Source organism: Balaenoptera musculus, chromosome 10 (genome assembly GCF_009873245.2).
Source record: "Balaenoptera musculus isolate JJ_BM4_2016_0621 chromosome 10, mBalMus1.pri.v3, whole genome shotgun sequence".
In the NCBI taxonomy this organism is placed as follows: Eukaryota; Metazoa; Chordata; class Mammalia; order Artiodactyla; family Balaenopteridae; genus Balaenoptera; species Balaenoptera musculus.
In genome coordinates, this window is record NC_045794.1 from 58,058,641 (window position 1) to 58,086,474 (window position 27,834).

Here is a 27,834-nt window from a genome sequence, read left to right on the forward strand (position 1 = left end):
GAAAGCTAAAGTTCTGTGTGTCCCTGTTTCTTCATCTATAAAATGGGTTGTTATCTGAAGATTCATTGGACTGTGTGTGTGTATGTGTCAGATAAATGTTAGTTATTATTCCAGAAACATTTCAGAGATATAATCAATAGGGTTAATGACCATTTGGTCGATGAATGATAGGATGACGTAAAAAAAAACAATAAACCTGAGGTTTCCAGCTTGGTTGCTTAAGAGAACAGTGATGCATTACTCAAGATGAGGAAACACAAGGAGAAAAGCTGGTCTGGGAAAAAGAGAGAAAACAATGAGTCCAATTTGAAATGTGTTGGGCTGTAGGTGACTGGTCAGTTAACCACATGGAGAAGTCCAAATATAAAGCTGTTAGAAATAAAGATCTGTAGTGCAGGTGCAAGTTCAAGTCTAGAAATTGTTCACAGAGAATAGAGAGAAGTAGAAAAGATAGAACCTTAGTGTATTCTTAGATTCTTAAACTTTTCTGATGATTTTTGATGATTATTCCATCCTTTAGAACATATAAAGCTCTACACTGTCTTGTGGGAGGTGCAGGGAAATTGGTTCCAAATTGGGTGGGAAGCTTTTGGAATATCTAGAACTATTACACTAGATGAATAAAGATCTATGTGTTTGATGATGATGATGATTTTAGTTCTTAAATCTGCTTTCCCACATCATTGCCAACTTTGTTGAGTCTGCCTCCCATGAGTAATTTGCTACCATGGATTTCAAAACCAAACCAAACAAACAACAAGATTGCCCAAATAAAGAATACTTCCTTTCTGATTGGGACCTTTTCCTCTGAGAAAAGTACATAAACATTCACGACTGGCTCTGTGGGCTTCTTATTCTGACTGTTCAAAAAAGATTTGGTTTGCTATTGCTATTTTTTCCTTTGTTCATTTGTTTTGTTTTATTTTGTTGTCTGCTTGCTTATTTTTCTATTTTGGGGTGTGTTCTGAGTACATGAGGTTTTTAGATAAGTGATCTCCTCACAAAAACTGTATCTATCTCTTCTCTTGTTCTTGACAGAGCTTTGAGGCTCTGTCTTTTCAAAGCTTCCATTAAAAATTAATATTAATAAAGCAAAGGGACCAGTAGAACATAAGCCTACTGTCTCTAAACATTTTAAAAATTATCCTGTAACTTTTTTTTCAGGATAACCATAAATATCAGTAAGCTAACATTTCTCTGCTCTTCATACATCTGTATAGGTAAAAGTTTTAATTTGTAAAAACATAAAAGAAATTCTATTTTATAATAATAATGATAGCAAATATGTAGTGCTTATAACGTGCCAGATACTGTTTTAAGTACTTTACATATATTAACTCAATTATTTCTCACAACAGTTCTATAAAGCAGATACTATTATTAAGTCCATTTCACAGATTAGGTAACTGAGGCACAGAGATACTAAATAACTTGCTCAAGGTTACTCAGTTCAGAAATAGCAAAGCCAGGACTTGAACTAAGGCAAAATAGCTCCAGAATACATGCTCCTAACTATTACACCTCAACTATCTCAAAGAACAACTTTGAAACCTCAGAAAGAATAATACTATTAGAAGAGGCGTAAGGAGATTATTAGCTTTTTCTTTACATATCAATGTATAGCTTCACTTTTTACAACAAGTAAGTTTTAATTTGAAGGTCATCAAATAAAATATTCTTCTGGCACTTCACGAAAAAGGGTATCCTGCTGGTCAAAGTCATATGAAAAGGCACTCAACTCTCTTAGACATGAGGGAAATGCAAATTAAAACCATAGTGAGATACCATTGTGCATACATTTAGCCAAAACAACTAAGATTTCAAGAAAAATAATGCGAATTTTGGCTATAACAAATGGAAACCAGTGGAATTCTAACACACTACCGGTGGGAGTATGAATCAATATAGCCACTTTAGCAAACTATTTGGCAGGATTTATTAAAGCTGGATATACAATACGTATATACCTAGACCCAGCCATTCCACTCCTAGATATATACCCAACAGACATGCACTTATATATACATTCAACGAAAGGCATATTTAAGAATGTTGATAGCAGCATCATTCATAAGAGCCCCAAACTGAAAAGAACTCAAATGTTCAATAGTTCAGCAGATAAATAAATTGTAGTGTAACAACAAAATGAGACACATATTGCATTGAGAAGGAATTAACTATTGCTATGTGCAACACATGGATACATCTCATAAATGAGGGAAAGAAGCTAGAAAAAGACAAAAAGCTATTCTCTGTACTACTAAGTGAAAGAAGCCAATCTGAAAAGGCTACATACTGTATGAGTCTAACTATATGACATTCTGGAAAATGCAAAACTATGGAGACAGTAAAAAGATCAGTGATTGTGCGGGCCAGGGGTGGAGGGAGGAACAGACGGAGCGTAGAGGATTTTTAGGGCTGTGAAAATACTCTCTATGATACTATAATGGTGGATATATGTCATTATACATTTGTCCAAACCTATAGAATGTACAACACCAAGAATGAACCCTAATGTAAACTACAGACTTTGGGTGATTATGGTGTATCAGTAGGTTCATCAGTTATAACAAATGTACCACTCTGGTGGGGAATGATGATAAGGCGGGAGACTATACATGTGGGGAGGGGGAAGGGGTATATAGGGAATATCTGTACTTTCCTCTCAATTTTTCTGTGAACCTAAAAATGCTCTTAAAAATAGTCTTAAAAAAATGCTCTTTATGATTCCATTTATAGAAAGATCAAAATCAAGCAAAATTAATATAAATGTTAGAAGTCAGCAGACTGGTTCCTTTTGGGGGTAGGAGTGAGTTAAGGAGCTTCTGAGGTGGTAGCAGTGATTTGTGCTGGTTTACAAGGGTGAGTTCACATTGTGAAAATTCAGTGGGTTGGACAGTTAGTATTTATTCCTTTTCCCATATATGTTATACTTCAGTAAAAAGTATTTTTCAAAGATACATTGTTTTGGAGTTAAAAACAATAACATGAGAAAAGTATCCGGACATACATTATTCATACTGTCATAAAATGCTACTCAAGCCTGCACCTTTCCTTTTGAAATTCACAGGAGGGCTTATCTCTAGAAATGTATTTAAAAAGTGATCAATTAAAAAGTGCTGGAATGTCTCCATCCTGGATCCATTGTTAACAAAGGTGTCTGGGAAAAAGCTAAATGCTATTGGATCTCCCAAGACAAATTTAACATGATTGTACTTAGAAGAAATAGGAATTGCACGGTGCTGCTAAAGAAGAAAATATTTGTCTTCAACTGTGGCGGAGGTTAAAGAACCTTTGTTGTTGTTGCTTTCTTTGTTTAATAATCACACTATAAGGAATGGCCTCTCTGTTCACTGATTCACGTATCAAGTCTCAAATAGAGACAGTATGGCCGGATTTTAAGATGGTGGACTAAATACTTACTGCAGTCATGCCTCTCCCACAAGAAATCCATAGAAATGATAAGAAAGGTAGATATTTTTGCAGGAGAGGAGGAGAAAAGGAAAAGTAGAAGGAAAGAAGAAGAGGGAAAATTGGGAGCTTGGGATTGACATATACACACTACTATATATAAAATAGATAACTAATAAGGCCCTACTGTATAGCACAGGGAACTCTACTCTATACTCTGTAATGACCTATATGGGAAAAGAATCTTAAAAAGAGTGGATATATATATATGTATAACTGGTTCACTTTGCTGTACACCTGAAACTAACACAACATTGTAAATCAACTACACTCCAGTAAAAAATGTTTAAAAAAAGAAGAAGAAGGGGGAAGGAGGAAGAGGAATAAAAAGAAGGAGGAAGAACAGGAGGGGGGATAGGGAGGAGCAGAAGGGTAGAAGGAGTGGGGGAGGTGGGGGAGGAGAAGCATCAGCATGAATGTACTTGACCATGGGGGTAGAAGGGGACTTTCAATGGAGGAGAATCTCTCAGGAATCCCTAGGGCAGAAAACAAATAGGATTGACTGAAAAGAGAAACCACAACCCTAATTGTGAGCAAAAGTCATTGTGGAAGGTGGGCACAACACAAAGTGTGTTTTGTTCCCAAAAGTGTTTTATACCAGAAGGATTACATGCCTCACAGTTAGGATTATGTAGCCATTTGATGAGAAACCTGATTTTTTTAAATGGATTGGGTAAGATCATCTGCTCACTCATAGGACAGAGGCAGTAGAAGAGGGTTCAATTCAACATTCGCTGAGTATCTTCCGTATGCAAACATGCGGCTAGACACTAGGACTACTATGATGAAAAAATGGCCCCTGATCATGAGGAATACAGCCTACTGCAGGAGACAGACACATGAACACATCATTTCAATATGATGTCATTAAATGTATGGGGTGATACAGGAGGACAGAGAGCACATCACTTATGCAAATGTGATAAGGCTTCCTGGAGGAGATGACACCCACTCAACTTGAAGGATGAATTAGAATCAATATGCCAGAGTGACAAAGGGTTGGTGTGCTACCCAGTGGAGCTTGTATGCAATACTAAAAAATGGGGATTTCATCTGGAAGGTGATGATAGGAATTGAAAAGTTTTAAGTAGGGTGGCTAATTCTGCATTTTTGGATAGATCACTCTAGTTGCCATTCGGAGGGTGGGCCTCAAAGGATAAGAAGTAGGAAGCTTCTGGAAGCAGGCAGCCACAGAGCTGGGAGGCAGTTTCAGATGACTGGGTCAGAGATAGTGAGGGCAGAGTTAGGAGAGAGAAAAAGGGATAGACAGAGAGGATTAAAAAAAAAAAATAGGAAGACTTGAATAGTATCTAAGATTTGGGCTTTTTGACAGGAAGATGGTGGTGACATTAACTAGAAACTGGCCCCACAGAAAAAGAAATGAGTTCAGAATAGAAAATAATTATTTCCATTTTGGACACAGTGCATTCCTGCAAGACTGGTAAATGGACATATCCAGAAGGAAATTAGATAAATGATTCTGAAGGAGAAACATTGACTAGGAATATGGCTTTGGGGGGTAATGGGCATCTAAGTGATACTTAAACCCATGAGAGTAAGTAACAGTCACCAAGAAGAAAGGGCAGAGATTGCAGAACATTAGGCCAAGGGTAGAGCTCCAGAGAATACTGCCATATAAGGGGTAGATAGAAGACAATCCCACAAAGAGTCTATAGAAAGTTGGGAAAGAATCCTGAGAGAGTGATGCCTTGGAAACTATAAAGTATAGAGCTTCCAGAAAGAGAGAGTCTGGTGTAGGAGAGAGGTCCAGTAAGTCATGTGTTCATTAGATTTGACAACATGGAGGTCATTGTTTCTATGGCAAGAGCAGTTTCATTGGAGTGTAGGGATGGAAGCCTGTGTGTTGTGGGTTGAGAAGGGAATAGGAGGTGGAGACTACAACTGGAGACTAGAAACAACCCCAAAGGGAATGAGAAAGATTAGGTAGCAGGTAGAGGAAGACATGAGATCGAAAGATCTGGTCTTTTGTTTGTTTTACTCTTGGAAAAGACTTGACTACATTTATACATTGAAAGGGAAGAGAAAGAAATAGAAAATGCAGGAAATAGAAGGAATTGTTCATGAAATCATGTGCTGTAGCATCCTGGGGGTGGGGAGATGGGACCCACGAGCAAGAGAAAACTGTGGTTATCTCAAGCAAGGGACAAAAGAGAACAAAAATTTGGCCTATTCGTGTTTGATCTAAAGAATCCCAGTTATTCCCACGAAGTCAGAGGGAAGGTGCCCATGATGGGAGTGGCTGTCCATTGAGAGGTCTGAGGCAAGCGGTGAAGGTTGGCAGCAGTCCCTGCAGGAGTAAACTGAGCCATAACAAATAACAGGACTGTGCAGCAGTGTAGAGAGCCCACAAAGACCATGAATTTATAGTAACTAATCTGCACATTTGTGAGTTTTTCTTTTCTAGTGGCACTCAGTCCACTGAGATAGTAAAAGAGAAGACGAATTACGGTTTTCTCCCAGAGCTGGGGTTTTGCCAGTAGAGGGAAACAAAAGACAGTTCAGGGTGATGGTGAGATAGTGATCCAGGAGATCATTGTATGATCTTAGGCTAAGACAAGGCTTTGATCCTGGAAATATCCAAGGACTAGAGGTGGAGATAGAGAACAACTAAGCTGGAAAGAGAAGAGTTTGTGTCTGAAACACGGGGGTCTGTTAAGCACCAGAGTAGTCATTTGGAAATAGAGAGGATAATGCATTCTAGGGAAAGAGAATCACATGGGTAAAGACAGATGCAAAGAGGAACAGAAAGAATTTCAGTGTAACTGGAACACATGTTGCAGAGAGGAAGGTGGCGTAAGATCAAGGTGGAAACATGCTTTAGGCCAGGTTGTGAAGAGCCTACGAAGGTAGGGACATTGGTTCCTCTAAGAGGCCTGAAGTCCGCCCAAGTTCTCAGACAGGGGAGTCCAAGCTGGGTATGGTTGTGCAGGCTGTGCCTGGCACCGGAGCGCGCCATGGGGGGCTGAACTCCAAGCCAAGCTCTCTTTGCCAACCCACTCACTCTGCTCCCTGGCTGCTTCTGCAGAAGGCAAATGACCTTTTCTTTAATTTACCACCCTCCCCTCCCAGAAGGGAAGCGCTTCTCCAAGTCATCCGAGGGGATGCCTTTCTTATTGGCTAGCAATGTCTCTGAGTGGAGTGACATGATCGGATGGACTTTTCAGGGTGACCTCTCTGGCCATGGTGTAGAAGATGACCTAGAATGAGGAGGCACAGTAAACAGGAGAGTAGAACAGTTATCAACAGAGCAGGGACCTGACCAAAAGTAGCAGCCAAGAAGGAAGCTTTGTAGCAGAATTAACACTGGGTGCCTTAGGGACATAGGGACAGCAGGAAAGGGAAAAGTTGAAGATGACTCAGATTTCTTCTCCACTGTGTTCCTAGACCTGACCACAATTAATGCTCAATTAATATTTTGTCATATGAAGAAAAAAAATAAGAGAGTTGCAAGCAACAAAGACACTTTCAAGAGAATGATACTATCTGCTTGGGTGGAACTCTCTACCCAGAGGAAACAGTATCTTTAGTTAGCTTCCTAAATTTTGAGTGAGTTGTAGAACTCAGAGCACCCATCTAGAAATTTAGAAAGAGTTATTCCTAAGCACTGTTCACAGCCTTGGCTGAACATCCAAATAACCTGAGAAGTTTTTTAAAATCCCAATGCCTATACTGGACCAACTGACTCAGAAACTCTGGGGATGGGACCCAGGCATCTATATTTTTTAAAGCTCCTGCAATGATTCCAATAGATAGTCAGCTGCTCCCATGGAACTTTGCAAATCCTATTCCAGATTTCTAGATGTGGTCATTAACACAGTGTAGACAAGAGCTGGGTCAGAGACAGGGAAGAATGGTTTAACATATTTGACCATCTTGTCACAATGAATCCTCCATTTCTGATGAAATCCTTTTACCTAGTGACCAGTTCTTCAAAATTACTTTCAACATCTTGGCAAAAGATGAAAAAAATTAAAGAAATGCATTACATTGCTTCACTGATTTTAGGAAACTGAACCATGGGCCAAATGTGGTGCAAAATAGGGACTTTTTTTAAATGATAGTTTAAAAAGTAAGTAATGCACAGATTTGGAAACTATTTTAAGATCCCTTCATTCTGCTAAGGTTGTATGTGTTCCAGGGGTCAGAAAGACCAAATACTATAGAAGAAAAAATGGAAAAGTTTAAAAAATAATTTAAGAGTGAGAATGAGGATGTTTTTGTACAGAGTGGAAAATTTGTTGGAAAAAAGGAAAAGCCAAAAACCTAGGGCAAGTAGGGTTCTAGGCTCCAGCCCAGGGGCTTTCCTGCTGAATTCTGCACTGTGACTTGGAGACCTCTCACCTCCGTGAACCTCATTTTCTTCCTTCTTAAGTGGGCGTCCTCGCCCTGCTGAGGGCCAGTCCTCTCTAGCAGCCAAGCATTCTCATTCTATCATGTTTTACTCAAAGTTGAACTGGCTAAAAGTAATTTTAAGTCTTGCCCTTCTTGACAAGAAGGCAAGAACAGCATTGCTCAGCAAAAGGCATGGTCTGAGGACCCCTCCCAGGCCAGGGTTATTTTTTACTAATCCACAACAGATAAGGATTTGAGAGTAAAGGATTTGAGAGTAAAGGTTTAGAAACTTTCACAGAAATTGAATAATCTGTCAAGTCACGTAACAAAATATTGAGGCTTGTATTTTGTATATCGTTGTGTTATTTCACTTTTCTATTAATTAATTTTATAAAAATATAAGTCCACGGCAAAGTAGAACTTTGTTTTCATTGGTCTTTTACCATGGACAGCTTGGGAAGCACTGAGCTAGACCCGTTTTACATTTGAACGTCAATGCAAAAGGTGCACACAGAAGAGGAAAGGTGAATGCGACTAATTTTTACCTTACCCACTTCGGATTCATGTTTTAAAAGTCTATTTCATTTTACTTTAGATTGTTATTATTAAGTTATTTTGCGCCATAGGTTTATTTGCATTGTTAGCAGCTCTTTAAAAGAAAACCGCCTTCACAACACTGTAAATTAACAATACTTCAATTAAAAAAAAAAAGAAAAAGAAAGTAAACAGTCTATATTAGAAAACAAGTCGTAAAGGGTCGGTTTAGCAATACAGCCGTCCCTCGGTGTGACTGGGGGATTGGTCCCAGGAGCCCCCGTGGATACCAAAGGCTGAGGATGCTCAAGTCCCTTATATAAAATGGTGTAGTTCAATGAATACAGTCAGCTTTCTGAATCTGGGATGCGAAACCCACGGTTTTGGAGGGCCGAATGTACGAGCTCATTTTCTGGGAGGAACCACAATGTCAGGTAACAGGGAGAAGTGATTAATTTCCTGTTGGGAAAGGGAGGTACTCTCCTTTTCAAGAAGCAAATTAAGTCTCTCCCTCCTGACTGGAAACAGCTATCATAGGGTATGAAACTATTAATGTAGGAACACCCTTGTTTAAATATGAGGAAGCCTGAACAGGGAAGTTCATTTTCCCAAGATCATGCAGCTAGTACCTGGGGAGGCCAGGATTCAAACCCAAGACACTGTACACTAACAATGCCTGCACTCTTTCTGCTGCTCCAGCATAAAAATGCTCCAGGGGGAAACCTGAGAGTGAATGCTGATGTAAGCTTCACTTCTGAAATAGGGTAATAAATAGTAAAATAATGTGGAGTGCTTATGAATCTCCTTAAACATAAATTTCCTTGTTCTATTTAGAGCTTTCTGCAATAGACAAGATCGGTGTTTGTCCCAGACTGATCTGCATATCACACAGGGAAATACGAGAGGAGAGGAATGTCAGTGCTATCCACACCAGCTGTCTTGAGACTGGTTTGATCTAAGTTACTAATAAACATGCTCCAGAAGCAAACCACCCGGTCCTTTTAGGAAATAAGTGGGATATCAGTTAAAAGTAAGTGAATATGCCTTAGAAATATCAAGTCTTTGCAGAGATTATATAGTCACTGTAAGGAATCCAGAGACTGTATTGTGTAGTTTAATATATGCCTGTCCAGTGAACTAAACAACCTTGCTACTTCAGAGAAATATCTGCACAGGGAACTAAAATTGCGAATCAATTATCTGGCTCTCTTATCTAAACAGTGCCGGGAAAAAAAAAATCAGATTTTGAATATATGGACAATACAAATTTTTTCAGTCTATATTTTTAGCATTGTTTAGTTTTAGCTTGAGAATATAGCATTTTACTCAGCTACATCATTGTCTACCAACAATGATATTTAAATTAATAATTAAAATTAATAAATATTAAAATTAATAACTCTGGGGGGTTTGCCATACTCTAAAACATTTAGCAAAATATTTTATCTTCCCTGTACATGCTCGTGACTTTTTAAAGGCACAGAGTGAATGATCCCTTAGTTCTTGGCACCACTGATTAAAAGTTAATATTTGATAAAGGTATCAAGCTATCAGTACTGAAATCTGCTGGTTAGGTGCAATGGTTGTGGCCACTTCAATAACAAGAATAATCCGGATTTTTTTTAAAAGCTCCTGGGTGACACTACTTGGCATATACACTGAGAAAACCATAATTCAAAAAGAGTCATGTACCACAATGTTCATTGCAGTTCTATTTACAAGAGCCAGGACATGGAAGCAACCTAAGTGTCCATCGACAGATGAATGGATAAAGAAGATGTGGCACATATATACAATGGAATATTACTCAGCCATAAAAAGAAATGAAATGGAGGTATTTGTAGTGAGGTGGATGGACCTAGAGTCTGTCATACAGAGTGATGTAAGTCAGAAAGAGAAAAACAAATACTGTATGCTAACACATATATATGGAATCTAAAAGAAAAAAAGGAAGAAAGAAAATGGTACTGATGAACCTAGGGGCAGGACAAGAATAAAGACGCAGACGTAGAGAATGGACTTGAGGGCACGGGGAGGGGGAAGGGTAAGCTGGGACGAAGTGAGAGTAGCATTGACATATATACATTACCAAATGTAAAATAGATAGCTAGTGGGAAGCAGCCGCATAGCACAGGGAGATCAGCTCAGTGATTTGTGACCACCTAGAGGGGTGGGATGGGGGGGTGGGATAGGGAGACGCAAGAGGGAGGGGATATGGGGATATATGTATACGTATAGCTGATTCACTTTGTTATACAGCATAAGCTAACACACCATTGTAAAGCAATTATACTCCAATAAAGCTGTTAAAAAAAATAAAATAAAAGCTCCTGGGTGAAATTGGCATAGGTGGTCAAAAGACACAAATTTCCAGTTATGCGAGAAATAAGTCCTGGGGATGTAATGTACAGCATAGTGACTGCAGTTATAATACAGTGTTGTATATTTGAAAGTTGCTAAAGAGAGTAAATCTTAAAAATTCTCATCACAAGAAAACAAATGTTGTAACTCTGTGGTGATGAATGTCAACTAAACTTACTGTGGTAATCATTTCACAATATATACATGTATCATTATGTTGTACACCTAAAACTAATACCATGTTATATGTCAACTGAATCATTTTTTAAAAATAATAAATAAAAATAAGCTCCTTATCTTATCTCAAGATAAATTTTAAGTATGTAGACCTGCTCTGAGATTATAATGGCACTAGTTCTGAGTCTTCCCGTTTGAGCACGTCATTTTTTAAGTCAACCTTCAGCTGACTGTTATGTGGTCTTAGTTGGTCTTGAGTAGACGCTGCCTATCAGTTGGTCTTTTGGCCTCTGAGATACAGACAGCATATACCAGTGATGCTATAGGATTATGTGGGAGACAGTAAAGAAATAGAAAAGTAAAAACAATAAAATCTAATTACATGGAGTTTCACTTAAAACAAAAATTGATTGAGTTCTGCCCAAAGTGGCTTGTTGTTTCCTGTGCCAGGAACTACTGTGCAGGCCCAGCAGGAAGTGTGCTACAGAGCAGGATCGCATTACACCCTTGTTTTATGGTTCATTTCACTTATTTAATGCAATCCGAGAACCTGCAAAAGGACCATGTTCGAAGGAGGGATAGGCTTTTTGTCTTGTTTTGTTTTGTTTTTTTAAGTTTCTTTGAATCAAAACATTTGTTTTTACAAGGTGCTTATAGTCCCAGAGAAACAGGACTTCCAGAGTTGCATGGTGAAGACATTTCTCTTTGCCACAAAATTTAAAGCAGGACCTGACGTTGAGTTATGTCTAGGGTGGTTGAGTTACGTCTGTTCCCTTTGCTGGTCTACTCTGGTCATTTTAAACATGAAGAATTACAACCGTGCCCATGAATGGTCTAAATCATTTTGAATTCCATATCAGCTCCTCCTAGGGTCTCTGATTTGATTGAGAGCCCATGATGTTGAGGGGGGGGGGGCATGGGAGGAAAGGAATATATTTAACGTGCAAAAGAGCGATTCATTTGTCAAGCAACAGAACGAGTTCCTTTGGCTGTATTGCTTGCAAATGTGTGAACTGAACAGCTGGACTGCCTTGTGGTGGCAGACGCCGCTCCTCACACACTGCCTCTCTTCCTCTCCAGAGACCTGAGTATGAACAACATCAGTCAGCTTCCCCCGAATCCTCTGCACGGTCTCCGCTTCCTGGAGGAGCTGTAAGTATCAGCGGAGTCGTGCCGCATCCAGTCAACGCTGGACACGTTCTTGTATTTGTCTCTCGTCCTTACTGTGGGAACAAGATAAAACAAGGCAGGAAAGCTGTCAGCACCAACGATTTGGGCACATGAGGAAACACTTAGCTGGGAGGGGAAAAGCAAGAATCGCTTAGGATTCTGGAAATCAACTTATAAAAGGGTTTACCATGAAGCTACAACTTTCTAAGGTGAGGCTGAGCCAAACAAATTACAAGTTTAAAACAAAAGCTGTTTAAAAGAGCTGGATAGCTCTTTGGAAATAGTCAAGCAGCAGGATATTAGAAGTTTGAATACTGGTTCATGTTTATTAAAATTGCAAGTAAAGCCATAATCAAACCCAAAAATTGCCTCTTGGTTTGGCTTATGACAGGGAGAATTGAGTCCTCATTTCATAGCACCAAAACCTCTTGTCTTAATCACTTTTAATTACTGTTTTCCTGCTTTTAAATTGAGCTTCCCTGAAGGCTTGAACCGAAAACCATGAAATCCACAGAGGACTTAAAACTGGTCTCTCCCAAACTCACTGTAAAAAAATTAAATTCAATTTTTTTAAAAAGGAGGAAGCTAAAATTAGCTAATGATACACAGAGGAATCCTGATTAAGTCTGGTAATCACTTTCCAGAAGATGAAAAAGAACTCTATAAACCAAAATCTGCATTTAAAAATTCATTTGATCCTCTTAACTCTTTTGAGGGACGGGGACTTAGGGGAGGGATGCACTGTCGTCATAGTCGTCATGAAGAAGGTTTGGCACCATCAGCTAAATCAATCCTCTGACTGTTGATTAAAGGAATTGTTTAGACAATGACCTCTTTTGAAAGTACCCCTTTATAATTCCTAGAGTCAGGGTCCAATCTGGGGAGTAATTTAAATTGTTGATGCACTGCACGATCCACCTTGGGAGGTGAAAAGAACCATCCATCACAACCAAATTACACTACATTGATCATTTTTTTTCAAGAGGATAATATTCTCAAATTTCTCCCCTGTAGAGTTGGATCTATATTTATTTTTGATGGCGTTAGCTTTCTCACAAATGTTATTATTTTACTACTGAAATCAGCTGAACATGCCCAGATTGTTATCGAGGAGTATGGTAAAAAAGCTTAGATTACTAGATTATACAGCAAGTTTTTATTATTCAAAAAATGGATTTTCACTTTGGGTTGTCCAGGCTCCTCTTTTTCCTCTTCTCTTTCCTCTCTGGCCATTTCTGTTGCTAAAAAATTAACCCTCATCAGGACTGGGACCATGTCTGTCCTAGTCTTGGCTGGTATGTAATGAATAATCAATACATTTTTGATGAATGAATGAATGAACTAATGAGAAAGCAAAACATGTAAAAGGAGCTTCTTATCCTTGTTCACCACCTTAGAAAAAAGTAACAGATTTAGTTGACATTAGCCAATATGTTTAGATTATTTTTAGTAAATTTCAAACATCAGCATTTTTTTCTTGTTTACATTCTTCTCATCTGTCCTCTCTCACCATAATTAGTATACAATACTTAGTCCTGTTTACCCCCATATTTCTAAAATATGCATTCCCAGTGCTTTTCTCTTTAATTTCCTTATAATATGCAATGGCAAAAGGCTTCCATTCTTCTTCAACATACACCTCAGCTTTAGACCACAAACCAAATCAATAAATAATTCACTTCCCCAAGGATTTTGTTTAATAGAGTTCCTCCCTTGGTGACCCAATTCATTCAGAATAACTCCTCTTTCTTCATGAGGTGAATGTTAATTTTCATCCAAGACCAGTTCTTCAAAAGATAATCGAGAGAAAAAACAGAGGAAAGAAGGGGAGGGAACTACCATTTGAAAAGCCTATTTTTACAAATTACCTTATTTTTATGCCTCTGGAAACTCCATCAAGTATCTTGACCATGGAATCATAGAATTTCAGAAGTAGATGGGACCCTTTAAAGACTATTCGTTCCATTTTCTCCTTCTGTTCTGAAATTCCCTCTGCTGAGCTGGCCAACTTGCTGAATTTAAAAGCAAGACCACTTTCCCATATATAATTCTGTGCTGCATCTAACTGATGTTTTGAAGGCATCATTATTCATTTAGTGGCAAAAGGGGATAATATTTATAGAACCTGGAAAAATGATCAACTCTGCTTGGTCTATTCCTTTCTTCCCAAGGCTAAATTTAGGATGTTGTGGGTTTAAACACACACACCCATTTAGCAGAGCATTTTGATCATGCCTTTGTTATGTGCTGATTGTTTCCATTAGACTCAGCTATGTTTAAGTCTGTATTCTTTTCTGGAGTATAAGATCTTCGAAATAATAATATAATTATAATGACAACAGTAATAGCTTACTCTGTGACAGGCACTGTTCAAAATGTTTTGCACACATTATCCCACTGAATCCTCTTAACAACCCCATAAAAGTAGATATTATTATTATTCTCACTTCAAGATTATCAAAAAAAAAAAGTACAGAGAAAACAAGGAACTTACCCAAGATAATGGAGTACATAAGTGTCAGAACTAAGATTCAAATTCACTTTCAAAGCCATACTCAGAAAGCAGAAGGAGGCTTTGGAATTGTACTTCATTCATCTGTGCTTTTCTTTTCTCCGATAGTACCTAGTATAGTGGTTTGCACAGCTGAACACTTTAAACTCTTGTTAAACTGAGCTTTGTAATGATAGGTGTGTTCATCTGTCTGTGTCTGGGAATATGTGAGGGAATGAAAAAGAGAGAGCGAGACAGAAAGCAAGAAAGAGCTGTCTACCCAGCAGGGAGAGATTGGATATTTAGGTTATTCGTTCCCTACCCTCATATATTGGCTCTGAGAAAAGTATCATCATAATTTTCAGGTGCAGAATTTCACCAATTTCATATTACTCAACAGGAACAAAGCCTTAGTTATTATTTTTACATATGCATAAATATACTTAAGCAGCATGTTTTATATAGTATTCTATTGGGTTGGCCAAAAAGTTCGTCCGGGTTTTTCCATAAGATATTATAATAAATAAATGACCAAATAATAAATAAATGAACTAATAGATGACCATCCATACAGCTAGAAACAGACACTTAGATATCTGTTATTGTGTGTGTTACATCTGTTATTGTATCTGTTGTTGTGTGTGTGTATCTTTTGTTATGACAAACTGTTAAAATGTTAAACTGTTCTGAAAGTATTCTTTTGTTCAGTTTACTCAGCTCATCTCTATGCTTTATTCTTTATCCATTCATTCAGAACCTGCTACTGATATTCTCAATGATATTAATAAAATTCCCACCACAAAACTCAATTTTTAAAAAACACTATTAATGAAGCCAAGTTACCACTCTTCCCATTAGCTCTAATTGCCCAATTATCATCTCCCTAGTTTAAACCATCAATATCATAAGCTGTGTAGACAGTCATGATTCATCTCTCATCCATCACTGGTGCCGTATTTCACAATCCTCTAAGAATCAATAAAGCCCTAGAGGTATCACTAATGTATTTTTTAAATATATTGTAACCCTGGAGAAAGTGACTATGTGAAGCAAATATTTAAGAAGAATTAAAGCCATCACGATTAATGGTCTTCTTCTCTTCCTCCTGACATTCTGGAACACTTACTACCTGTGTCACATGTCTTGGTACGTTCAAGTCTTGTGTGTTATTTGTTATTTATGTTTTATGACTCCGCAAGGTGACCAGGCATGCACAGGCAAAGCGCTCTGCTGGTGCAACGTGATAGCACAAGGAAGAGAGAGAGCCTTTTTCTTAAAAAAAAAAAAAAAAATCTGAGTGTGGTTAGGCTGTGTGCTGTGTAGAGAGGAGAACACAGTACCTAGAAGCAGAAGCAAGCCCAGGACTCCTGTCCTGGCTCTGCCACTTACTAGCTGATAATCCACTTGACCTCCCTGGGCCTCAGGGCATGATGGTGAAAGCCGCCTGTGCCTGTTTTGAGATTCTGAGGATCAAATGAAATGATGATGAAAGAACTTTGGTAAACTATAATTTACATATTGAGTTGTGTTAGCGAAATGAAAACACTTTCAAGAGGATTCTCACTTCCTTCTTTCCTATTTCATGAGCTTGATTTTGGAGTAATCCCAGGGATCCAGGATTTGTGAAGGAAAAACTGTTTCCAGCCATGAGGTTGAACGGATATAGGCAACCAGTGCAGGTAGTTTTTACCAAGTTTGAACATCCTGAGCAATAATTGCATTTCTCTCCAACAGTATCTCTCCCAGTTCTGTTTCTTCAGTTCTGCTAAGGACTTCATGTTGATGTTTGCTATTTGGACAAATAATAAATCCTACATTTGGTCCATCAGAGTGTGGTTCAGATATTAGGAACTAAAAGATTGTGCCTAATGCTGACATGCACAAGTTCCTTTAAACTTAGATTGGTAGCTTGATTAAACCAGAGGGAAAAATGAATTGTTACCATTTTAAACAGTTGAAGTTAAAGGCCTTTGTTTCCCAGTACTATCTTAAAATCTTCCCAGATTCTAATGCTATTGGAATCAAATACTCGATTTAGGAAGGAAACCTGAGATGCTCTAGCGAGGTTTGTTTTTAAGTTACTATTGTTCCCTGGAACTGTTTGCTCCTATTATGGTTGGCCTTAAAGAATCTCTATATAAATAGTAGATATCTATTATTTCAGATGAAATTAGTAATAAGAAATACCACCAAACTTCCTGAAGGTACAGTCTATGCTTGTTACTTCTACTTCCTCATCATGTTGCTAAAAATAGTGAGAGCTGTCCTGCCTGTCTTTTGAGATTTTTGTCTGAGGATCAAATGAATTGATGATGAAAGAACTTTGGTAAACTCTAATTCACCTACTGGATTGCGTTAGTGAAATGAAAACACCTTCTTGCCCATAAATAATCTCCCTGGCCCTTGGCCTTGTCAGAGTGCTCTGTCTCTCCTTTTCAGAGATCTGGTAATTGATTATAAATGCTGCCTCTTTACCATTAAAATCTGTATTAAAATTCTTTAAAGAAGTAATTTAAAATATAAGAAAAGAAAAAATGCTGCCTCTTTGAAACTTTTTTTTCTCTAGTGTTATTTTATGTTCCCTTCCAAATGTCTATTCATACAGCTGGATATAGAGATTTAGATATCTGTCCTTGTGTATGTATGTGTATCTACATATATGTGTGTATGTATATATATGTGTGTGTATCTACATATATGTGTGTGTATATATATATGTGTGTGTATGTATATATGTGTGTGTATGTGCATGTGTTTGTGTGTGCATGTGTGTGTATATATTATACATATATATATATATATATGTATAATATATACAATTGTAATGGCGATTAGGGCACTGTTCTTAAAGTGCCCTACCTCTCTGCCTCCTCTTCTTTTTCTCCTTAGCCTTCTTTTCTCCTCTACCCCTAACTCCTGTAACATATAGACATTCCCTAGATTGCCTCCTTTCTCAGTTCTCTTCAGTTATTCATTCAACGTGTATTTATTTAGCCAGTGGGGACATAAGAATGAAAATGACTTGCTACGTTTCATTCATTCAGTCAACAAGTCCCCACTCCAGGGGAACTTACAATCTAGAGGGGGAGACAGATGATAAGCAAGGAAACAAACACGGATGATATTTGCTGATTATGACAAGGGTGATAAAGAACACAAACATGGTTAAGGAGAGAATAAATAACAAGGGATGACAAGGAGGGAAAGTGTCTCAAAGAAGCTGACATCTGAACTGAGATCAGGAGGATGAGGGGCAGTTGGGGGTCTGCAGAGCTAGGGTAGAGTGTATCTGGTAGGGGAATAGTGTGAGCAGAGGCCCTTAGGTAGGAAAGAAAGTGATATGTTTGTGGATCTGAAAGAAGATCAGGGTGGCCAGAGCAGAGTGAGAGGGAGGGGAGGTGACAGGGGATGGGGCTGCAGAGAAAGGCAGAGGTCAGATCATGCAGGAACCATCAGGCTATGTATAGAATTCAAATAAGAGCAATGGGAAGCCGTGGAGGATTGTATGCAGCTAGTGCAATAAATAGGGCTTATGATTTATAAAGATTTCTCTGATTTTTGTATGCAAAATAGATTGGGGTATTACGGAAGCAGAGAGACCTGTTAGGAGGCTACAAACTCATTAGGAGACAACTACCGTTGTCTGGGAAAGAAAGTCAAGATTTGAACTACCTCTGTTGTGTAGATGACCCCCAAATCCATATTTCTAGTTGAGATCTCTTTTGTCTTTGACTGCTAGACCAGTGGTTCTCAAAGTGTGGTCCCTGAACCAGCAGCACTGGCACCACACATGAGCTTGTGAGAAATGCAAACCCCAACCCATGTGCCCCACCCCAACCTAATGAGTCAGAAACTCTGAGCTCAGGACACTCCTTTAACAAGCTCTCCTGGTGATTCTGATGCATGATGAAGTTTAAGGGCTGCTACTCCAGGCCAGTTGTTCTCGAATTTTAGTGACATCAGAATCGCCTACAGTGCTTGTGAAGCCGCACATTGCTGGACCCCGCCACAGAGTTTCTTCAGCAGGTTGAAGGTGGAAGGGGAGGATGTCAAGAATTTGCACTTATAACAGATTCTCTGGTGATACCAATACTGCAAATCTAGGGACCACACTGAGAATCCTCCACTACCCAAGTGATACCTCCACCTACCCCACCAATACTTAAAAACTCAGCAAGTGCAGAACCAGATTCATTCATGAACACACACACCATCCTCCACAACATGATTTTTCTCCTGCCTTTGCTTCTCACCATCAGCATTCTTATTATCCAAACTTATGATCACTGTGTCTGTCACTGCTTTTGCATCTGTCATTCTTTCTCACCTCCTGTGTCAGCCAGTTTCCAAGTCTTAAAGCTCATAATTCCGCATTGTCTTTCCCATTTGTTCACTCTATTTCATCACCACCTAGTTCAGGTTCTTACTGTCTCCTCTGGATACCTGTTCAAATTTGTTGACTAATCACCTCTCCTGATTCTCCCAATAATTAACAATTGAATCATTGTCTCCGGGGATGGAGACCATGAAGGTCTCTAGCTGATCTTATCAGTATGAAACCGTGAGGACTATTTCAGAGTTTCCCACCTTGCATAGGCATTAGAATCACCCAGAAAATTTTTAAAACTACTAATTACCACGGCCTATTTCCAGAGATTCTGATTTAATGGGTCTCAGTGGAGACCCAGACATCATTCTTTTAAAGCTCTACTGGGGGCTGAGACCCACTGGGATATATGGAAGCTTTACAGCAGAGGAAGAGAGTCAGGCACTCATCGTTGACTGGATCTAGGGACTGAAAGGAAGTCTGAAGGTGCAAGATGACTCTGAGTAAGGTTATAACATTAGGTGCTAGGAGACAGGTGAGGCACTGTCAATAGAAACAGGGAATTCAAGGGGAATAACTGATATTTTGGAGGCAAGAAGATGTCTGGTTCTGGGTTTACTAAGTGCAAGGTGCCAGCAGGACATCCAAATGGGAATGTCACTAACGAAGTTGGAATGTGAGTCTGGAGCGTGATGATTCTGTTCTAGAGATAATGATTGGAAAGTTGTTTACAAAGAGGTGATTGCGGAAGGTGCTGGAGCAGATGAGGACTTTGAGAGAGGGTAGAGGCTCTGTTTCCCAGTATGGGTCTCTACCCATATTAAAATCACCTGGGCTGCTTATTAAAATGCAGATTCCTGAGTAGTTTCCCCCAGAAACTCTAAGTCACTAAACCTGAGTTGGGGCCTGCCTGGGGATCTGAATTTTTGATGACTCCTAAGGCAATGGCAATGCACACTAAACTTTGAGTGCCACTAGATAAAGGAAAAAACGACAGGTGTGAGGACAGAAACTTGAAGAACATCTGTGTTTGGAGGATGAGCATTAAAAGAGGGGTGAACACAGAGAAAGACAAATATCACATAGTATCACTTATATGTGGAACCTTAAAAAAATGATACAAACGAACTTATATACAAAACAGAAATAGACTCACAGACATAGAAAACAAACATGGTTACCACAGGGGAAAGGGGGGAGAGGGATAAATTAGGAGTTTGGGATTAACAGATACACACTACTATATATAAAATAGATAACCAATAAGGACCTACTGTATAGCACAGGGAACTATAGCCAATATTTTGTAATAACCTATAAGGGAAAAGAACCTGAAAAGAATGTATATGTGATATATATGCATGTATACGTATAACTGAATCACTTTGCTGTACATCTGAAACTAACACAATATTGTAAATCGACTATACTCCAAAAAAAAAAGAGGGGCTAGAAAGAAGAGAGGGAAACAACCAGCCATAGTCATGAGAGCAGAAAGATTGTACAGGATCCAGAAGGCAATGGGAGGACTTTGAATAAGAGGCAGTGAGCAGGGCTTCCCTGATGGCACAGTGGTTAAGGATCCACCTGCCAATGCAGGGGACACAGGTTCAAGCCCTGGTCCGGGAAGATCCCATATGCCGCGGAGCAACTAAGCCCGTGCACCGCAACTACTGAGCCTGCGCTTTAGGGCCCGCAAGCCACACTACTGAGCCCACGTGCCACAACTACTGAAGCCTGCGCGCCTAGAGCCTGCACACCGCAACGAAGAGTAGCCCCCGCTCGCCGCAACTAGAGAAAGCCCACGTGCAGCAACAAAGACCCAATGCAGCCAAAAATAAAAATAAATAAATAAATAAAAATTTAAAAATAAAAAGTAGATTGTAAAATAATATTTGAAAAAAAAAAAAAAGAGGCAGTGAGCAACAGTTTTCTTATGGCCAGTACCTCAAGTGATGCAGACATTTGCGTCCTTGGGTTTTTCCTGTTTCAGATTGGTTGCTCCTGATCAACCCAAGCTCCAAACCAACCTACTTTTGACCAAAGTTATGTTTAAAACCTCAAATACTGGAGCCCAAATGCTATGGTTGAACCAAATTCTCTTGTGTAAACTTTTCTACGTAAGCATGAGCAAATAGGCCCAGTTTCCTTGTAGAAGGGGAATGAATAATCATGTCACTTGTTTAATGTGATTTTTAAAATAACTAGATAACACAATGTATATAAAGTACTTCACATTGTGCCTAGAACTTGTAAGTTGTTTTTACAAAAAGTACATACTATTTTTGTGACCCAAAGGACTGTACATGGCATATTGAAAGTGCTCAAATAAATTGCTGAGTTTAAATTTGATGCATAATGAAGAAGAAATATTCTTCAGCTGTTTCTGACCTGTTTATGTAATGGCTAGCCAGCGATCTTGCAATAGTTAAGCCAGACCTGAAGCAACTCTAGCACTATGGCCAACTGTCTTTGGAAACAAGATCAAATGATCCATCAGTACATATTAATTCAGCTCCCTGCTCTAGGCAGGCAATAAGATTCTTGACCTTAGGAGCCTATAATCAAATCAAGTAGACTACATATAAAATGGTAGAAAATGAACCTTTATAGACAGCATTGTACAGAATATAACCTAGAGGAAAGTTGACTGTGGACTGAGGTAATTAGGAGTACTTCACAAAGGAGTTGAAAATTGAACTTCATTAGTCTGTGGTTGAAGAAACCATAGGGCCGTATAACCACTAAAGGATCTCCCTGTTGACATGAAGAGTTCACTTATTCAGGCCAGTGGTCTTAGCCCTTAAACATTGAAATCTGATCTTTTTGATCTTATGTAATAACGAAAACAAAATGGACAGTTCATAAATACACAGTTTAAGAAGGAATGATTTGGGGCTGGATTTGACCAATTAGATATGCTTGACTTATTGGGGGAGAAAGGGTGTTTTAAAATCGCAATTTCTTGCATATTAAGAAAGACACTTTTTTCTACACTGAGAAGATCTGTGGATTGTCATAATCCTTGTATTCAAGCCTGCTGAATAGGCTTCAGCAAACCTTACCAAAGATGAATGTCACAGGGTTAAACGCTAAGTATCTGGGCCCTTCCAACTAGCACAGACATCTTATGAAAGAAAACCTACCATGGTGAACTTAGTCAGTTACAGTGATGATGCATTACTGCCAGTGGAGGCAAGGTTAAGAGATTACATCAGACTATGAGTTTCATCCTATCTGTGTCTAACTCTTCAGTGACCCAGACTCTTGGCTCCTGTATGCAGGAACCCAGAGCCAAGCTTTAGTCAATTGAATTGAATTATGAATAGTCAATCTGAATGGACTAGTATATTTGCTCTCATCACTTTGTCTTTTGAAAGTCACTAATTACAATATTAATATGGTTTATGCTAAATTTATTTTAGGAGAATTTTTCTTCAAGTGGGAACATTTTGACATTTCAGAAATTTTATGTTTAAGTGATAGTTTAACTACAATTATTCAGGTAATTATAAATCAGAAGAGTAAAAAGAAATTCAGAAATAGGAACAGAGCCACTGAAATTAATATTGGAAACCACGAGACAGAAAATAGTACCAGAAAACTGGAAACAGGCAGATCTTAAGAATGGGAAAAGGGGGAAAACTACTACCGTTAAGCCTGATGTTAGCCCTTACCAAATTTCTGATACAGATTAATTTAACATGTATAGAATGTGTGCCCTCTAGATCTCATGTACTTTGTAAAAGTTGGAAAATAAAGCGGTAATTACTAGAAGCCAGCATGAAATTGCTTAGTAGTCTGAAATGTCTTCTTTTATATCATAGGGGCTGTCATATTCAAGTTCATTTTGCTCTGATTATTTAAGTAGCACCGTGGTTAGATAGCTTCCATGCTCCATAAGGAAGGACTAGATTACACTTACATGAAATCAGGAAAGAGATGATGTTTTTCATTTTACATAAAGCTTTTCTGAACTTTGGTGTCTGTATCTTCAAAATATGGGCATACTAACCTCTGATCTACCTCCTGATATAAAGTATGAGAAAGTGATTTTAAAATGTTGGTGACATGTAAAAAAGAAATCTTAATAAACAAGAAGAAAAAGATGGGTGGAGGGAGGATAAGGGAGAAAAGAATGAAGGTAAGGAGGAAATGCATGTGTAACGAAAACAATTGTAGGGCAGAAAAAGACTTTAGTGGAAGAACCCTATCATTTTTTAAAAGTAAGTGAAATAAGGGAATTCCCTGGCAGTCCAGTGGTTAGGACTCAGCACCTTCACTATGGTGGCCCAGGTTCAATCTCTGGTTGGGGAACTAAGATCCTGCAAGCCGCACAGCGTGGCCAAAAATAATAATAATAAGTGAAATAAGGTCCAGAGAAGTTAAATGACTTGTGTGAAGTCTTGCAAGTTAATAGTGAGAAAAAAGTAAGCCAAAAAGGGAAAGGAAAAAAAAAACTAAGAGTTAAAAGACAAATGGGTTCTTGGAAGACATGACCTGGAAAGCCTATTAAAACTCACCAGGCACTTTCACTTACCTCTGAAAATACTACTCACCCAAGGGGAGCGATGTTGGACCATGGTTCCCTGCACAGTAATCTTCCCGAGGGTCCCAATCAGAGAACAGGGTCGAGTACCTCTTCCACTCTCAGTGCTCATCCCATTTTGTTCACTCACCTCTTTCCCTCCAGACCAATGTCCAGAGAGGAGAAATCAGGGCCCACACCTGAGTGCTTTGCTCTCATCCCACCATTTTACAAAACGAAACTACCAAAAACAAACAAAAAAAAAACAAAAAAAACCTTGGTTTCCTTTAGAGATTCAAATTACTGTAGAGATTCAAAGAAACATACATTCTCAAAAATATTTTCGTTGGTTGTTACAACACCCAAACCTCTGCTTATTTGATTTATCTGAAGAGGAATGTGTCTACTGTAACTTACTGACTTTTTTTTTTTTTTTTTTACTTTTTATGGCAGTTAAGTCTGTAAAACTAGCAATGATAGGACAATTTGAGTCTTCTATATGGAGAGGTATCTTTAAGGATAAAAAAAATTTTATATGATATAAAAAGATATAAAAGTTTTTCCTATTAAGTTGTATCTTATTATAGAAATGAAGATGATGAAAGAGACATTTCTGTGAAATAATTTTAGAAACAGAGAGAAAAACAAAAAACAAAACCTTCCAGCCAAATGGTATGTGGGTCTCAAGGGTTGGAACATAGTTGCCCAGAGATTTGTTAGTTCAGATCTTCACAGGAAAGATTTGTGTGCAGTTCTCACTATTTGTGTACTCATTTATATAAAAGTCTTTTTTCCCTATGGTTTATATGTATTTAATTTTTTAACTGCTAAAACCATCCCACATGGTAAAGAAATGAGGGGAAGGATGCAATAATTTCCTTAAATTGTGGTTTTGGACAATGAGATATATCTTCCACCAGCACAACAAATAACTAATAGCCCATCATAAATTCCTTTGTTTTAAGACAAATTCCCCTGGTAACACAGGTCAGTGGTTATACAGATTAGTTCTGAATATAGTCTGCGGCTCTGAAAGTCCTTGACCAGAAAAGAAAAACAATTCATGTGAAGTGAGCTATGATTCAGGAAATGTAACAGAAAGGTATTTACTCTAACAATAATTGAAACTAATAAAATAAATAAATAGAACGTTTTTACTTTCTCCTTTTCATTTCCAAAGTCAATGACTCAGAAACCATCAAGCTACTCGATCACATAGCAGCAGTAAGAGTCGGTAAGCCCGCATTTTCAGGCTAGGTTCTAGAACTCAAAAAATGTACTGTTGAAGTCATGACTATGAACAGGATAGTTAAGGACATTTTGGCTGAAATAACAGTTCCTGGTCAGTTTAGTCTGATCAGTTAAGCCACTTGTGATCGTCAACCAAGTCTGAGTCTGTCTTAATTCAATAAGCAACTCTTTTATAGCACGGTCCTATGCAAACCATGTCCTTCAGTTTACGTATAGTACTTTGGATAACTAATCAAATGCATGTGGGTTATATAGAATATAACCATAAATATGAAATGTTGGCTACCTACGTTTCACCTTGACACAAATGGTTTGCCAGGTGGGATTTTTCTTCTTCTCCACCATATTCCACCACTTACCTCCTCCACCACAACTGTTACACCAGCAGCTCCTGTTTGAACTGCTCCAGTCGCCTCCTGTGCTTCCACTTTTGCCCCCCAAAGTCTATTCCCCCTTTAAAAGGGTCCTGTCAGGGACTTCCCTGGTGGCACAGTGGTTAAGAATCCGCCTGCCAACTCAGGGGACACAGGTTTGAGCCCTGGTCCGGGAAGATCCCACATGCCGCAGAGCAACGAAGCTTGTGCACCACAACTACTGAGCCCGCGAGCCACAACTACTGAAGCCAGCATGCCTAGACCCCGTGCTCCGCAACAAGAGAAGCCACTGCAATGAGAAGCCCACGCACCACAACGAAGAGTAGCCCCTGCTCACCGCAACTAAAGAAAGCCCACGCACAGCAGTGAAGACCCAACGCAGCCAAAAATAAATAAATGAACAGATAAATAAATTTTTTTAAAAAACAAAAGGGTCCTGTCAGAAGGACCCTTTTAAAACACAGAACTGATCACATCACTCCCCTGCTCGAAGTCCCTACTGTGGCCTCCAGAGCCCTGTGTAGAGTGACTCTGGACACTGCTCCAACCTCACCTGCTGTCACTCTCCCCTTGGTCATTCCACTCCAGCCATGTTGGTCTTCTTGCAGTTTCTGGACCACGCCAGGCACACTCCCCCCTCAGACCTTTTGTACCACTGTTCCTTTCACATAGGTCCCTGCATGGCTCAGTCCTCTGCTGAAATGCCCTCTCAGCAGAGAGGTTTCCCCGACCATCAACCGTCGTACCTGTAAATAATAGCCCATTGCCCTCACAACCACCGCCCATGGCTCCCTCTCTATTCCCTTGCCTACTTTTTGTATAAAAAAAAATTTTTTAAGGAGAGTTTTATTTTTTTAATTTTTTTTAATATTGGAGTATAGCTGATTTACAATGTTGTGTTAGTTTCAGGTGTACAGCAAAATGATTGTTATACATGTACGTATATCCATTCTCTTTCAGATTCTTTTCCCCTATAGGTTATTACAGAATATTGAGTAGAGTTCCCTGTGCTATACAGTAGATCCATGTTGGTTATCTATTTTATATATAGTAGTGTGTATGTGTTAATCCCAAATTCCTCATTTATCCCTACCCCCCACCTTTCCCCTTTGGTAACCATAAGTCTGTTTTCTATGTTTGTGAGTCTGTTTCTGTTTTGAACAGTACGGAGTTTCCTTAAAAAACTAAAAATAGAACTACCATATGATCCAGCAATTCTACTCCTTGGCATATATCCGGAGAAAACCATAATTCGAAAAGATACATGCACCCCAGTGTTCATTGCAGCACTATATACAATAGCCAAGACATGAAAGCAACCTAAATGTCCATCAACAGATGAACGGATAGAGAGTTTTATATACATAGTGTAAGCTATTAAGTGATTTATTGTAAAATAGGTAATTTATTATATTTCTTCTTAGGCCCTTCTTTTGCCAGCTTTTTGATTAGAGATTTAAAGAAATTTTTTGCAAAATATAACAAAACAAGGTTCTTTAGAGTTGCTTTTGGCATTCGTGGTCTGCACATAATTGTATTGCATTTTTAACAACTAAATGAATTCCACATGAAGAGAGCTATACTTACTCTCTCTCCTCTCCCTTGAAACCCGCAGACGTCTTGCCGGAAACGCTTTGACATACATTCCCAAGGGAGCATTTGCTGGCCTTTACAGTCTTAAAGTTCTGTAAGTAAACCGGGTATTGTTTGTTATAATTCTGATGTTAGTGTCAAGTGGATGCTAATTAACTTGTAAAGATTGAGTTCCTCCAATAAACTATTTAGAGTCATGGGATAATTCATCTAAATTCCAGTCTGCCTTCCTTGATACCATAGAAACATGTGATACCTGGCTGGATTTGTGGGTGAAAAAACTTCATCTCTCCTTTTCTAACCTTAATGTCAAAATTTTGTTTGCCCCTAAATAACCAACTTATCAACTCAAACTTGTGAAAGCGTATTTCCCTTTCCTTTTGTGCTATGAAGTTGGGGGGAGTTTTTTGAGTCATTTTGATTCAAGTGAATAAATCACTATTATGCTGACATAATGAGATCACAGCCTCAAACCATTTGCAGAATTTGTTTCCTTGTGATGCGCTGAATAAGGATCAGGTAAAAAAAAAAAAAAATCAAGTTTATGTTCCACTTGTGAATAGATGTAGAAAAGCCTAGTGCATAGTAGATACAATGAGTAGTTGTTTAATTGAGAAATGTTAATTCATTGAGACTTGTAAAAAATGGGCTTTCTTACTACTTAATGTCCAACTTCCTAATTTTCTATCAGAAAACTCATTATTACTGATACCTCCTTCTTCTAGTACCCATTGTTTAATTTTCTTTCAGTTTATTCTTTGTAGAAAAGAAAGGGACCTTGGTAGAGAAAATAGATAACACAAGTTGAAATTCATACCAGGAAAGTTTTATCTCAGGGAAAACAACCTGATTTTATCTCCTTTGAGATAAAAGTTATAAACTCTAAAAAGGCATTTGATGTATTTCTGCTTAATAGAAATTGCATTTCATTGACCTGAGGGATACATAGGCTATTTTAAAGAGCAATTTTATTTAAATTTAATATTTTGTTAAAAGGTAAATTCAAAAGCAGAACTGTTATTTGGTCTTGGTCTACTTAGGTGATGGGGTTTGATCTCCCTACCCTTGAGTTATTTTTACTATTAGGTAGCAATATTTTTAAGTTGTCATACTTCCAGATCCTAATGTTAATCCATTATGTGGTGAAATTCTAGGCTGTAGCACCAATTCTAATGTGCCTATATTTCCACGAATCCAGCAAAAT

The 27,834-nt window shown here is 38.5% G+C and overlaps 1 protein-coding gene across 4 annotated transcripts in view; it reads left to right on the top strand.

Annotated features, from left to right (window-relative positions):
* LGR5 (leucine rich repeat containing G protein-coupled receptor 5) overlaps positions 1-27,834 on the top strand; it is a 119,237-nt gene that overhangs the window by 44,043 nt on the left and 47,360 nt on the right. For 3 of the 4 annotated variants that reach the window (XM_036867092.1, XM_036867091.1, XM_036867089.1), the window contains exons 2-3: positions 11,977-12,048; positions 26,653-26,724. In XM_036867092.1, the coding sequence (XP_036722987.1) occupies positions 11,977-12,048; positions 26,653-26,724 (144 nt within the window). The remainder of the gene's footprint in view (positions 1-11,976; positions 12,049-26,652; positions 26,725-27,834) is intronic. The other variant, XM_036867090.1, reaches the window with a different exon arrangement.